Here is a 15,056-nt window from a genome sequence, read left to right on the forward strand (position 1 = left end):
AATCGACCTAGCCCGGTCCTATCACTCAAACACCGCATCATCACTGCATATACATGGGCGCAATACCGCCATGACCTGTAACATTCTCTGTCAGCACTGAATAAGTGATACATGCATAGATATGCAATATTTGTGTTTTACGAGTTCTTCAATGAGACTTCTTGCAAAAAGCATTACGAATAAAGATGATTGAATCTTTAGTCAGGAACCAGTGTTAGGGCCCGGTCACACAGCCGTTTGCGTCTGTATCGCGGATAAAATTTTGCGTTTTTTTTTTTTTTTGCCCGTGGTTGCCCGCGATGGAAAATGCGCAAAATTGGCCAACCCGCTGTTCATCGGTGGTATGCCCGCCGGCGACTGTTCCGCTTCCTCATCGCGTCATTTCCGCGTCATTTTCTCGTGTGGACCACGGGTATAAAAGCTGTCGAGCCGGCGAGATTTGCATCCCCTCGCTACTACAACCACTTTTACCTCGTTTTATCTCACTTTTATATCACTTTTAGGGAATTTAATGGCGAACATATAACCAAAACCACTTCGTCTTGCATTTGTAGGGAATGTAATACAACTTAAACCATTCCGTCTTTGTATTTGTTGTGAATGTAATCGAACGGTAATGCACGCCGTATACAAATCACTTTTGAGCAGGTAACATGTTTATTTTGCCTTTTGCTATTCAAATCGCTCGTATTGAAACTGTTATGCACTCTACCATAAAGCTTATTTCTGCATGATAAGCTTTACGGTAGAGTGCATAACAGTTCTCAAAAGTGATTTATATACGGTGTGGGTAACCGTTTGATTACGTTCACAACAAAAACAAAGACAGAATGGTTTATGTTGTATTACATTCCCAACAAATGCAAGACGAAGTGGATTTGGTTATATGTTCGCAATTACATTCCCTAAAAGTGAGATAAAACGAGGTAAAAGTGGTTGTAGTAGCGAGGGGATGCAAATCTCGGCAGGGATGCATTTCTCGGCATAACACCGGGCTGTAGAAATCATAACCGCTCAAGACACAGTCCCGTGAAGATCAAGGTTTCAAGCTATGGCACCGAAGAAGCCAATATGTTATTATTGTAATAGTTTTTCATTTTTATTTTATTATCTTGTTATGAAATGAAAAGAAATGTCAAGAAATAAAAATGGATTAAGACGAGGTCACTACGGTGACAGGGATCCATGTCCACCCCTTGACGTCTCGAGCACAACTGACGTGTGCTCGGCAAATCGCGCTGTATATACGCGGAGAAAGGCGTTTGACCGTCACACGCGTAACACGCTAATTTCACGTAATAACACTGCGATACAGGCGCAGAACATGCTATGACCGTGCTCCAGCCACGATTACCCGCTGAAATTTCGCGTCCTACTCATGTGTAACCACGCCCTGGCCGCGGCCAGAGCACGTCGTTCCGCGTCATTTCCGCGTCATTACCTCGTGTGCCGCCCGCGCTTAACACGTGGTCTAAAGTTTTGGGCAGCGCAAAACTTTTTCGCGCGGCCAACCGCGTGTGAATTTCCGACCGCGTGTAAAGCACTGCTGTATCTCGTCTATATGCCGATATCAAAGCGTCCAACATCGTCTGCTTCACAGGCAGAAATTTCTGGCCGTGATTCAGACGCAAACGGCTGTGTGACCGGGCCCTTAGGCGTAACACGTTACAAAGGAACGCCATTATTTATTTCGGTAAAAAGTACTGTAAAATGTTATGGACAGTTTTTAACTCAACTGTCGTTACAACATGGTGCGTTATTATGCTACTTTTAAGCAGATCGTGAATCACGAAGTCTACTGCAATTTGGCAGTTGCTCCTTCGCTCTTGAAGTCACATACAACCCTCTTTTTGCCAAAGCTGGGATGTTTATATCTACCTACAACTGAATACCTTTAAAGTGGCGCCGTCTGTTTCACAAAGAACGAGAAACACGTAATTTCTCCTTACTGATGTTCTAATATTCCACCTATCGTATATACTCACATCAAAGCACTTTACAATGTGCTTCACACTTACCCATTCACACACACACTGACACACCAACAGAGGTGTCAGCCATGCAAGGCTCCTACTCACTACGGGGGCATTACGGGTTCAATGTTTTCTTTTTGCAGTCACAGTCTGGAATGAAAATTAGGGCTGTTGTGAATAATTTTCGTATTATACTTTTTACATTAGCTATTAGGGTCTTTCTTCTCTCCACCCCCTTTGTGACCACCCTTGACTGAAATGTCGACTAACACCGGTGTTGTGCCAAATTACGAATCCCCTGCAGAATTTGAGTCCCCTACACATGAACGCGAACTCGGATTTTCCTATGCTTCTCAGCGTTGCGCTTCCGATAGAACCAGTGTCGCAATTGTAGACTGTATAAGGTGTTTATTAAGAAATATTGTTTTGCGCGATTAAAACCAAAGAGCAATCGTTGTCTATATAATGATCTTATTCACGCAAACTTCACTAACACTGAAGGCGACCCAATGTTGCTAAACGCTATAATATTCATGACCAGGGACACTTTTAGGTATAGAGCTTTGGGGGTGCTAGGCACCCAGTGTGTCTTATCGCTCTCCCTTTCCACCAACACCACATACAAACGTCTTTCAGTCATTAAACATATGAATTTAGTCTTTTAAATATGTAATGAAAATAAAATTATAAATAATCGACCTCCGTCTTTTCAAACACAAGCTCTTTTATTACCAAGAAGTATCATAAAAATCAGTATCAATTAACATTTTTTAAACATAGAATGGCTTACAGATACGCCATAAAAATGTGATGATAATGTGGTCAACTGATGAGGAGAAAAGACAATTATCAGGATACATCTAAACGTGGTGCTCGGTATCAAATGGCTTGAACCATTTCAAGGGAGTGGAGTGTTTCCGACTTTTTTTTAATCTGGCATTTTCATATTTAAGTTTATCCTGTCCTATATCAAGGAAAAGAGGGTTTAAAAATGCTATAACATTTGGGGGTGCTTGGGTTGAATTTGGGGGTTCTTTAACCAACCAAAAACGGGCTGGTTACGCCCCCTCATGACAACGGCTTATAGTCCACAAGTAGGCTTTGTATATTTATATACCGTACTATTGTAACCATATTGGAATGCATGTTTATAATGTGCTATAATAGCCATATTAGGTAATTGAACGTAATTGTTCACCGATTGCTGTAACCAGGGCAACATTGTGACGGAGACCTGTTTTTTTTAGATATCCCTGTGTAAACCAACACACTTGTTAATCACGTGAAAGTGAAAGATTAGCTATGTTAGTTGTGTTGAAATTATTTTTACTGTAAACAAATATTCTTTCTTGCTTTTTGCATTATTAAAATATTCTTACGCCAATATTTAAACTTTTACAGCAAATGTATATCAGCTCCCAATATTGGTTATCGGCCTCCTCTTAATACTAATCATCTGTATCGGCCCTGAAAAACCCAAATCATTCAATAAAATGAAATAGTGAAAATAGTAAATTCAGGGGGTCAAGTTTATATGCACATTCATATTTGGTTGTGTGCCACCAGTAGCAAATAGAAGACAACATGTGGGTAGGGGGTGCCTTATACTGAAACAATGATATCAATGAGGCAAACGTGAGCACATAATTTACGGTAAAATAATGCAGAATTTTGGTATTTTTATTCGTTAAATTATTTTTAAAATTACCCACGCCTGGAAGAAAAACAGAAAAACGTCTTGGACATTCCCCGGATAATGAGAGAAAAATATTCAAGAGTTTGAAGACAATACACAAAATGGATATGGAACGTTTCGACTGTTAGTAATCAAGTTTGCACAAGCAAAGAAAAATGAAGGCTTCCTTGCTTCCACAGGTTGGTGTACAAATTTCTATCTATTGATTTGATTACGTGGTTATAATAATATATATATAATTTATAGCTAGATAGTTACTTTCAGAGCAACGTGCTACATTTGGGCGTCAGTAATCTGAGGCCAGCTTAAAGTAACTAGTAACTACAGTATAACAAATTCCTTTTTCAGTAAAGTGTCCAACACTGGTCAGAACTATAAAGGAATATAAAGAAAAAAAACTTTCTGTATTTCTTAGATGCATTTACGATTCATTTTAACTTTTATAGGCTGTATAAAGCAGTTACTGCCTTGAGCAATTTCTTGCACAGTGAAACGGACCTCAATGCGTCAATTCTTACTTTATAACTGTTCCTTTAGCGCCCCCTGCTGTCGTCAGCATGACCCTCGTTGTCAGGCTGACCTTCAAATCATCCTGATCCAAACCCAGCAGATCTGCACAGTACTCCAGCGTCTGTCTAGATTGATTTTTCAAAACGCATCCCCCTACAAGACATACACAAAAAAATCCAGTTGTTATCATTGTCATTAATTATGCTATAACATCATTATTGCATGATAGAATTGATTTTAGGATCTATTAGCAACCCATACAAGGCTTAAGCCAGTGGTCTCCAAATGGTGGTATATGTCATTTTAGATAACATTAAAATGAAGCATCTGTATCTGAATATTTGAATAGTTATTCTTAAATCATGATTTCCGCCCCAGGAAAATATAAATGACTGCCATACTCAAAGAATATTCATTTAAAAATAGGTTAATTGTTTATTACAACGAGAGACATTTAGTATAGGCAGGAATTGTAATGGTAAAAATTAGGTATTTATTGAGCAAAAAGAAGAACAGAGCACATGGCAGAGTGACTGTATGCTCTTCATTGTAGTTTTTTGTGAGTGAAAAGTCAAATTGGCAAAAGTAAGAAAAGTCCTGTTTTAAATACGGTCCCAAACACCACACAAAACCCCCAAAAAGATTAAGAAAGAAGTTAATTCTCGCATGTCTAAGAAATGCACGTACTTGCCCGTGCCACATAAGGAGCTTGGCAGAGGATGCAATGATGACAGACGCCATAAGATTATGTCAACCCGAGAAAAATTTCGTACAGCACCTTTAAGTTTGAGACTTTATTATGATATCTTACTAAAACTGTTTCTGAATATAAAAAAATAAAACAATATCAAAAATCTGCAAAATTATCTGTGAATTATATGAGCATATTTAGCTTATATGGAAGATAATAACTAATTATTTTACTAAATGTTTTACTTAATTCTCCTTTTAAGCTTTTTGAAGTGTACATATTAAATATATTTGTATACCGAATATTTCTAATTTTACTAAATTGCTTTATATGTAGTTGTTTCTTTTGATATAAAAACTATAGAAAATATTAAACAAATGTAATTTACATAGGATAATAAATACATAATGAAAATAAAGTAATGTTCAAAATATTTTTCTTTGTTAGTTCTACAATTAAAGGAGTTGTACGGGATTTGGAACAACTTTTTGCCGCCATCTCCTGGCTTGTGTCATCATTGTAGCATTAGTTAGGTCATTCATGAAGCGCGTGTAAGTACGTGCATTTCCCAGATACGCTTGAATAAGCTTCTTTTTACATCTTTTTGAGGTTTGGGTTGGCGTTTGGACTGTAATTGAAGCAGCCTTTTATTTTATTATACTTTCACCATTCTAATGTTACACAAACAAAAATGAGCGTTACTTCACCCTTCACAACTGCCAAACCCCGGCACAAATGTGCTTCGACACGAAAGGCTCTGCTAAAATTCAGATAAAAGCAGATAGGCGCAGTAGAAAGACAATAAATCATTAGGGCACTTTGAACTCAGTTGTGCATTGTTAACATATACTTAATAGAGAAAATATTTAATTTTCAACTTTTAAAGAACACCACAAACAATGCACTCTGACTTTAATATTTGTATAATTATTTTAATCAGTTTTTCAATATCCCTAATGTCAATGAAAACAGGATAGAAACCACTGGATCTAGTGTTATTTTTAGGGCCAATGTCAATTTCAAAGATATTTAGGTGATTTTTTTAAAATGACTCTTCAACCTGAGCTGCTTCCCGTTTCCTCAAAGTCAATGTTTCCTAGGTGCAGAACACCAGCAACCACTCTAAAAAGGTCCAGCTTTTCCGCATCATCCAAACCGATCTTCTTCATGGCCAGGCACATCCGATTAAAGTCGCCCTGGTCGTCGAGAAGAGGGTCCTTGAGCGCGCCCTGTTTCACATGCTGCGGACACAAGTGGATGAAATAAGGATTAGGAATATAAAGCATGTGAGGAGTCTTGTTGTCTTCAGCAGAGCGTATCCTGGAGGTAAGTAGAAAACACCAAACACAATCATCCCAACACCGCTACTTGAGCTTACAGTTCATGCATGAATAATAAAAGAAGAGGCATGCATTATAAATAGTGATGGATTAATCACACAATCACAAATAAACCAGGATAGCTCACATGGTCCTCCTTTTCAATTTACTTTTTTTACCATTTGAATATAAGATACAAGCTATGGATCCGCCCAACATGCATGCGATGCATACAGCAACTAGTGGAGGTGGAGGCACAGGGTTTTAAGAGACATAAACAAAACAGAAATCACCTTATCATCCTGTTTTTTTTCACAAACATGATGCGTGATAGAGACATAAACAAGTAACCAACATATTTAGCGAAACATTTTAACAAATTGTTGCATCATCGTAAAATAATGTTCATGATAATAGAGTGAGGAATAATAGAAGATACACCAGAGTCCAATATTGACCTGGAGCGTCCTAGAATAGTCAGTTGGTTTCAAAGTTCTTTCATAACTTTAGGCAATTAATAAACAACGATTTTTCTTTTGCATAACAATTTAATTGGTTTTTCTTTCAGTTCAAGTTCCAATTTTATAATGAGCTTAGGTGATTTTTTTCATGCCATGCCATGAATGCAACAAAGAATTCAATTTGATCATTTGGAGCTACATGCTGTGTCACATTTATTTTTAATTTGTTTCAAGATATTCGGTTCCATGTCTCAAGCACACAAAAGCAAGTGCTCCCGTTCGTGAAATGCATTATTCATCAACTACATATTGAGCAAAAAAATTAAATTGAAAAAAAAAAAAAAAAAAAAAAAACATGTTTAACATCGCTGTTGATTATGTGTGTTCAGCCTTTATTGGTTACTCATCATTGTTGGACAAAAAATAAAAATAGAAAAATAAATAGACAAATTAAAACATGAATACATTAATAAATATATAAAAAAACTTGAAAAGTAAACCGTGGATTCGTTTTTTTGATAAGTGAATAGATAAAAGTAGTGAAACTGACATTACCTCAGGACTCTTGCGGTTTTGCATGATTTGCTTGTCAGAGTTTGTGCTGGCAAAATATCTGGTGCAACCTCGGTTCAAATACTGAAACAGGAAGAAGAAAATGATTGCAAACATTTTAACATGATTAGCTGTGCTTGGTTTACTCTGGACAGGTTTCTCTTGTGGGATATATTGCAATGATTGTCGCCATGTGAAGGATTTTCCCTCATGCCTGTTAATAATGCCACACACATTCGACTGGAGGACAATAGTGTGAAGTAATTGCCTGTATTGATGTTGCTGCCACCCTGGGACCTGATTTAATGACAAATATCTCAACTGTGAGAATTAGCTGTCTGCTGCTTTTATCTTCACATCCAGAAGGACATGTTGTAATTTTCTTTGACTCTATTTTATTTATCTTACAACATTTTATGTGTTTTCCTAAAAGCTGCATAAATAAAACTAGAGTTGAGGTAAGATTACATGTACTATTTAAATATAATTAGGTATTGTTATATTGTTAGTGTGTATAGCTATTTGTCTTTAAGTTTGGGGATAATCACATTTTTGTTATCTTCTTAAGTCTGGGTAGAATTACATTTAGGTTAAGGTCCAATTTGGAGGGGATGGACAAGTATCACAAAATGTCCCATTCTGACATCTAGTGGACAATACAAAATTGACAGCTGAACTCTCATTTTAAAAAGTACTGTGTATACAGAACATCAGTTGTGTTTCCCAATTGAGCCAATTTTAATTAAAAATCTCGAGAGACACGGTCTGCTCAAAATATTTAAAAAATAGAATATTTACAGATTGAATAATCATGTTGGTTAAATTGACTGTTCAGTAGGCCCATGTAGTTTTTTTGATCACTGTGGCTCAGGAAGTAACACAGGTTATTCATTTAGTATTTTTGTTCTCATTTTGGATTTACTATATTTTAACCTATTTTAAGGGTTACTATATTATTCTTTTGGTTGTTTTTAGAAAAAAAAACTTAACATGAGCAAACATTATCTGCCAGTAAAACGTATAAGTGTTTGACTAGGTTTTTGGAAAAAAGTCAGTTTTGTTTTTTAGCAAAATAAGAATATAATTAAAATAAGCAAAGGTATGTGCAATACTTTTACTTTATTTGATTTATTATATTTTAAGTGCATTGAAACAACTTTGTCAAACTAAACAAGTTATTAAAAACATTTCCCCGCACTACCTTAGCAGATAACTAGTATATAAAAAGAAGAAAATAGTAATCTGCTGCCACTTACTGATATAGATGAATATTATATTTACTCAGCTGATAAATGAAAGAAAAATGTACTGAACAACAGAATGCTTTTTAGCAAAAATAAAATTAGGCAGTTTAGTACGGCACACTAGACAACTTCTCACGGCACACTGGTTGAAAAACACTGTCATAACAAATTTAACAACTTAGTATTATGTCCAAGGAACATATAGGTAACATATTTAATAAATAGAATGAACCTTGGTACTAAGATAGACAGACAGTCGGCCAGACAAACAGACAGACAGTCGACCAGACAGTCGGCCAGACAGACAGACAGACACAGACAGACAGTTGGCCAGACAAACAGTCAGACAGACAGACAGTCGACCAGACAGACATTAATGAATGAATAAATAAATAAATATGTACAAATACTAATTATATACATGACTAAATAAATAATTACAAAACTATTATAAGATAATAAATACAATAAAATAATAAATATATATATATGTATTTATCGATATACTTTTTATATACTTAATGATGTAAAATATAATAAAGTCATTAATAACAATAATTTTTTTGATAGAAAGATAAAAATACGTATTCTAATGTATATTTGATGCCTCCCTAATCACACAAAAAGGTGACATTTGGTAAATGCAAATGTATGACAAAAAACACTAACTCTGAAGCTGTCCGGAGAATCGAGGTGCAGTTTTTTCTTGATGTCCTCAGATGCTCCAGCACAAAGCCTGTAGAAGATATGGTAGTTCCTCTCGTCGTTACTTTGCATGCAAATCCGCGACTTTTCCAGCAAATAATGGGAGACAAATCCACCCACGACTGCGTTCTGGCAATACAAGAATGGGGAAAAAAATGCAGATTAAATTCTCTATCTACTCATACGATAGAGGTTTGAGTGAGAAAATCTCATCACCTTCTCATTGAAATGGATTTCAACAAATTTCCCAAAGCGACTGCTGTTGTTATTACGGACTGTCTTGGCGTTTCCAAAAGCCTCTAGTAGAGGATTTGCTGAAGCGGGAAGGACATTCTGCAGGTCAAAATTACACCGGCATTCTGTTGTGCATTCAGGTTTTTTTTTGGTGTGTATTTTTACCTTCAACAATTCTCTCATCTATATCTTGACCACTTCCATAAGTTGTGGTCAAATACCTACAGAACGGAACATTTTAGATTAAAAAAAAAACAGGCAGCAGAGACCCTTTTTACTACAGTATATGAGTAAAAACGTTGCATTCAAAAACATACCTGAGAACAAACTTGGTGTTTTCCGTTTTGCCAGCACCCGACTCACCAGAAACGATTATGGACTGACTCATTTTTAGAACCTTCATGTCTCTGTAGGCTTTGTCAGCTAAGACATGAAAGACAAACACATAGTTTACTTACATTTGATCTAGTAATATTTTAGTTGTATGGCCTATTAGTGATATTTTCATGTCCAAATATAAGGTTTTCTTGAAATAGCCACATCTTCATTTTGTAAATAATCCAATAGTGGATACTTCCATCTTTTTAGACAAACAATTTCAAAATAAGACGTTTGGACGCCATGATACTACTGTATTTTCCACACTATAAGTGGCACCAGATTTTGAGGCACACCACCAAAAATGAAATAAATGTCCTTTGTGATATACCTGTATTTAACATAAGGTACACTGGGCAATAAGGCATATGGATTTAAAACTACAGTAAGAGCAAGGGTTGCATAAGTAATAACTACATATATTTAAATTAAAATCATGTATTTCATAGAAAATAAATGACCATTATGACATCTGGTTTCACCACAAAAATAATGAATTTATAATTAGTTACTGTGTTGTCCTAACTCTAAAGTATCCCCTTTTTCTTCGGATAGACAGCTAGAGAATGATGTCCCGAAATAACCACACTTATTTTTCTTGAGTTGCTGTTTATCATTTTAAGCTAAGATATGCTAACAACAATGCAAGCTACAGTACTTAATGTTGTACAAAACGTTAACATAAACAAAAACCTTCCCTTAAGTAATACGTTTTATACGCATGGACAATTATTGTCCAAGCGAAAACAAGAGGATATGCGATGAGCGTTCAAAAGTTGCCATCTGAGCTGCCTTTGAAGTTCTGCGTTTCACTTTTGTTTATTTCAAGTAACAGACATTTAACATGTTAACCACAAGAGGGGACTCAACGACCACGCTATGGGTTTCTCAAAGGCAGAACAGTAAACGTATGCAGTATCTTTGAATTGTAACTATGTATTTACAATTATATCCACCATGATAGGACACACTTTCAAATTTCTGGCCAATTTAGAGTTTTTGGTGTGCCTTATAGTCCAGAAATACAGCATTTTAATACCAATTTTTATCTAAAGTTCTGAGCTCTTACCTATTGCATAGACATGGGGCGGTTGCGTCCCCAAAGACTTCCCCTGGTAAGAGTTGATGGCTTCAGGACCATACAGTTTAGGAATATCGTAGTAAGGATTTACAGCAATCAATATGTTGGCCACATACGTCTGTAATAGAAAATTTTAAGGGCTCAATAATAGAAGCATGAAAAGATGGCCATATACACTCTATCAACCCTTTCCCCCCTTTTGGTCTATAATTATTCTGCCTTTTAAGCTGCAACACACGTTTTTAATGGAACTGTTGGCCGAGGCAGCATGTGTTCAAATAATGCTAAATTATCATCAAGTGTAAAAGAGTGGAATAAAGACATACGTATATATATTCTTTATTGTATCGCACTTTAACGTTGTTCAGTAGTGTGGCTTCATTCAAATACATAAGAGAGCCTGGAAAGACAAAAAATCATAATCAAGATCACTTGTACAACAATATGGAAAGAGTTCCATTTGACTTACAGTTGTCCTCAACATGTTTGTTAATATCATCTTCTGCTGGAAACACTTGGCTCATCGGAGCAAAGAACGTCTGTAATGGTAAAGTGAATAATTAAGCAGCATTAATTGCATTGGTTGTGCATATATTAATAACTGATTATTCATTGATTATAATGAATTGAATATAATAATAAGCGTTTAGTAATCCTGAAACCTTGGCAGTAAAAGGGGGCACTACACTTTTTGTAGAATAGAATGGTCTTTAATGTTATTGACATGAATGTGTTGAAGCATTGTATGCAACAAGATTAGGCGCTCCAGGGTAAACATGTAGTAAAGACTTTTAAGAGAAATAGAGGATAAAAGATTGTCAGAATAGGCAAAATATCTACAATGTAGTGCAGACTGCATTTGTATTATTATTATCTATTATTGGTTGTATGGATAAATACAAAAATAATATATTGTAATATATGATTCTCTTTGCGTATTTATGAAAGTAAAAAAAACACACACAAAAATAAAGATTCCAAAACTAAAGATTCTACACTGTCCCTTTAAGAGACAACTGCTAGCTTCAAAATCATTTTGACAAATAAAAACAGATTAAACAAGACTGAAGCATGAGATAATTTACCAAATTATATTTGTTATGTGGTTAGGCGCATGTGCGGCACAGTTCTGAGGTCATGAGACATTCCTAAGTGGAGTTTGCATGTTCTCCGCGTGCTTGCGTGGGTTTCCTCCGGGTACTCCGATTTCCTCCCACATTCCAAAAACATACAGTACATGTCAGGTTAATTGGCCAGTCCAAATAGTCCTTAGGTGTGAATGAGTGAGTGTGTTGTCTTGTCTTTGTGTGCCTTGGCTGGTAACAATTCCAGGGTGTCCCCTGCCCACTGCCCGAAGGTGGCTAGTATGGGCTCCAGCACCCCCGCGACCCTACTGAATATAAGCGGTGCAGATAATGGATGGATGGATGGATGTGGTTGAGGAAATACAACGATTGAAGTATAAATTTATTTTTTAAGAAGACAAATTCCCTTAACCACGAGGGTAATAGTGGTGTGTCTTGGGCAACAAAGTCAAATACAAACATAAAATATTTTTAGGATTGACTTGAATGAATGAATGAATGGCCCCAATATTATTTATACAAGAATAACAAAATTGGGCAAATTCTCCTTTCACGTCAAACAAATTAAAAATAACACAGATTAAAAAAAAAAAACAATACATACATACTGTATATAATAAATATATGATTTGACTTAATTTAATGTAAAAATATAATTCTGGGTGGATATGAGGTACGTATTATCGGAAAACTTTTTTCTTTTTATTGTAGTCTAAAACACTAATATTTTAACTCGATGGAATAGATGTTCATTAGCCTGTTTGAGACAATATCAGATATACAACCTTAATATTTAAACTATTTCACTTGCTGACGCCATCTTCTGGTATAAATCAACATTGCAGCCTCTGTCAAGCTTCTTTTGTTGCACATGCAAGTATGTGTAATTCTTTTATGCACTCGAATAAACTTCCGTTTTCATCTTTTTGGAGTTTGGGTTGGCATTTTGGACTGTATTTGAACACCAAGGGTAATGTAATTTGAAACTTTTTAGGGAAACCTCCAGCTACGCACACCACTTTTAAGAAAAAAAAAGTTATGTTTACAAACAACTGCGAAAGCCTTTTGTGTAAAAATAAAAAGCTTTTCAGAAGTTCATTGTAGCAACACACAATTGTTACTTCTGACGAGTGGAAAATGAAGCAAAATTAAACGTCATCAAAATCTAAACAAAGCATCCATCATGAATCATTAATCAAGCTTTAATGTCACATTAAAGGCATCTGGAGGAATATGTTCCCGCGGCATGTGATATTCTCTCCCTATTGGGGAGCTTTAATGACAATCAACTTATTTGATGAAGCCATCTGTGAGATAAACAAGGTCAGACACGGCGTGATGATGAATAATTTGGTGTAAAGTGCAACAGGATCTCAACACCTGACTGACTTAGTGAGCAAATGATGACGGCACTGCGCTGGTCCAGCGGGAACCAATAGAAAGATGCATTATTAAAATGAGCCAGACTTTCAATAGAACAACGCCGGAGTAAAAGCTCAAGTTATTTGCCTGGACCTGGATGACAACAAGGTGACGCAAGTCTCCTTCAAAGCCTTGTCCAAATATTTTTAAAAAAAATGTCCCTGTGAAAACTAGCTAAAAAAGGAGCTTTAGGGAATTTGTTTCTCTCTGCCGCCATCTTCTGGCTTGAAGTCACGATCGTAGCCTCAGTCAGTTCATTGATGATGTGGGTGCAAAGTACGTGCATTTATCACATGCACTCTATTTTTTCTATCTATTTTGGGGTTTGGGTTGGCGTTGGGACTCTACCAAAAGAAGACATTTTCCTTCTTTCACCATTGAAAAATATAAATAAAAAACAAACAGCTGGAACAAACATGACATACCTCTCCAACATTCCCCCTAGAACAGCATTACTTAAATCTAAAATGTAGGATAAAAGCAAATAGTTGAAGTGGACAATTAAATGTAGGGGCTCTTTAAACATAGTTGGGCATTCTTAACACATACCTGACAGATAAAATATTTAACTTTCCACTTTTTAAGAACACCTCAAACTTCATGAATTTAAAAATCAAGTAGGCCAATTTACGGCTATTATATTTATTGTATTCTATTGATCGAATTGACAATTAACAAAATATAAGACAAACTAAATCATCTTTTAATTTCAAATGCTATACACTAAAACAGAACTTTTCAGTTTAAAATTTAGTACACACTCAAAGTGAGGTGAGAAGACATCACTGTATTTTGAACTTGCAAGAAGGAAGGGAGAGGACCCTTCATATAAAAGAATTCTATCCCGTCCTCCGATCCCCTCCTTTTACAAAACTTTTATATCAGCCCAAAAGGCTGTTAAAATCAAAGAATAGCAATAGGATTGGCCAATAGTCAAAACAACATACAGCAGTGAGCCAAACTATGGAACTGACATCGTATGAAATCTCTTTTGCATTTGTCCAATATTAAAAACAAAATAAACTCATCAAGAACATTTAAAATAAAATTGTATAAAATATTGATTATTTATAATTATGGTACTTTTGCACAGACAGTATTTTTTTTTTCTAGTTCCATAAATTGACTGTACCCATCGCACAGGTTGTTCGAACACTTAATGGTTTTGAGATCACATATTTGTTTGTTACTTTGTACATGGGATTACATATCAAACACCATTTTTTTTAGAATGCCCGCCTTTGTTTCTGCTACCCCGCATTTGGGTGTAACCCAGAAACAGGACAATTTGTCCAAAATGACTGATAAAAAAAGATATTTTTATTTTTAGGCGTATTGACTAGCTCTAACCAAAATTATGAATTAGGAAAAAATATTACATTTTTATCTGATGTCAGTGAGGTATATGTATTTTTTAAAAATGTTGTTTTAAATTTTGAATCAATGGATATTAGTGTTGAGAATATCAAAATTCTTCCTTCTTCATTTTTTTCCTTTCTTTATATTACTGATTCATTGATGATATAAAATAGTTGTATATTATTTTGATAACTGATTAACAGGCGAGGTGTATGAAAAATGTAATAATCTTATTTTTATCATTTACACAACCAAAATTAAGGATCCAGCCCATTTCCTAACAGTCAAGAACCCAATTGCCAAATCATTACCTAACGGGGGCTCATTTACCGTAAAATTCGCACAA

General features: G+C 35.6%; 1 protein-coding gene across 2 annotated transcripts in view; it reads right to left on the minus strand.

Annotated features, from left to right (window-relative positions):
• LOC148351777 (unconventional myosin-VI-like) overlaps positions 1-15,056 on the minus strand; it is a 92,060-nt gene that overhangs the window by 62,090 nt on the left and 14,914 nt on the right. For both annotated transcript variants that reach the window (XM_088353927.1, XM_088353928.1), the window contains exons 3-12: positions 11,314-11,383; positions 11,171-11,244; positions 10,833-10,962; positions 9,703-9,808; positions 9,551-9,606; positions 9,368-9,465; positions 9,116-9,280; positions 7,206-7,286; positions 5,931-6,111; positions 4,188-4,332 (exon numbers count right to left, since the gene is read on the minus strand). In XM_088353927.1, coding sequence (XP_088210053.1) covers positions 4,188-4,332; positions 5,931-6,111; positions 7,206-7,286; positions 9,116-9,280; positions 9,368-9,465; positions 9,551-9,606; positions 9,703-9,808; positions 10,833-10,962; positions 11,171-11,244; positions 11,314-11,383 — 1,106 coding nt within the window. The remainder of the gene's footprint in view (positions 1-4,187; positions 4,333-5,930; positions 6,112-7,205; positions 7,287-9,115; positions 9,281-9,367; positions 9,466-9,550; positions 9,607-9,702; positions 9,809-10,832; positions 10,963-11,170; positions 11,245-11,313; positions 11,384-15,056) is intronic.

This window comes from Urocampus carinirostris, chromosome 15, assembly GCF_059441175.1.
Source record: "Urocampus carinirostris isolate Australia breed hairy pipefish chromosome 15, RoL_Ucar_1.0, whole genome shotgun sequence".
NCBI classification, from domain to species: Eukaryota; Metazoa; Chordata; class Actinopteri; order Syngnathiformes; family Syngnathidae; genus Urocampus; species Urocampus carinirostris.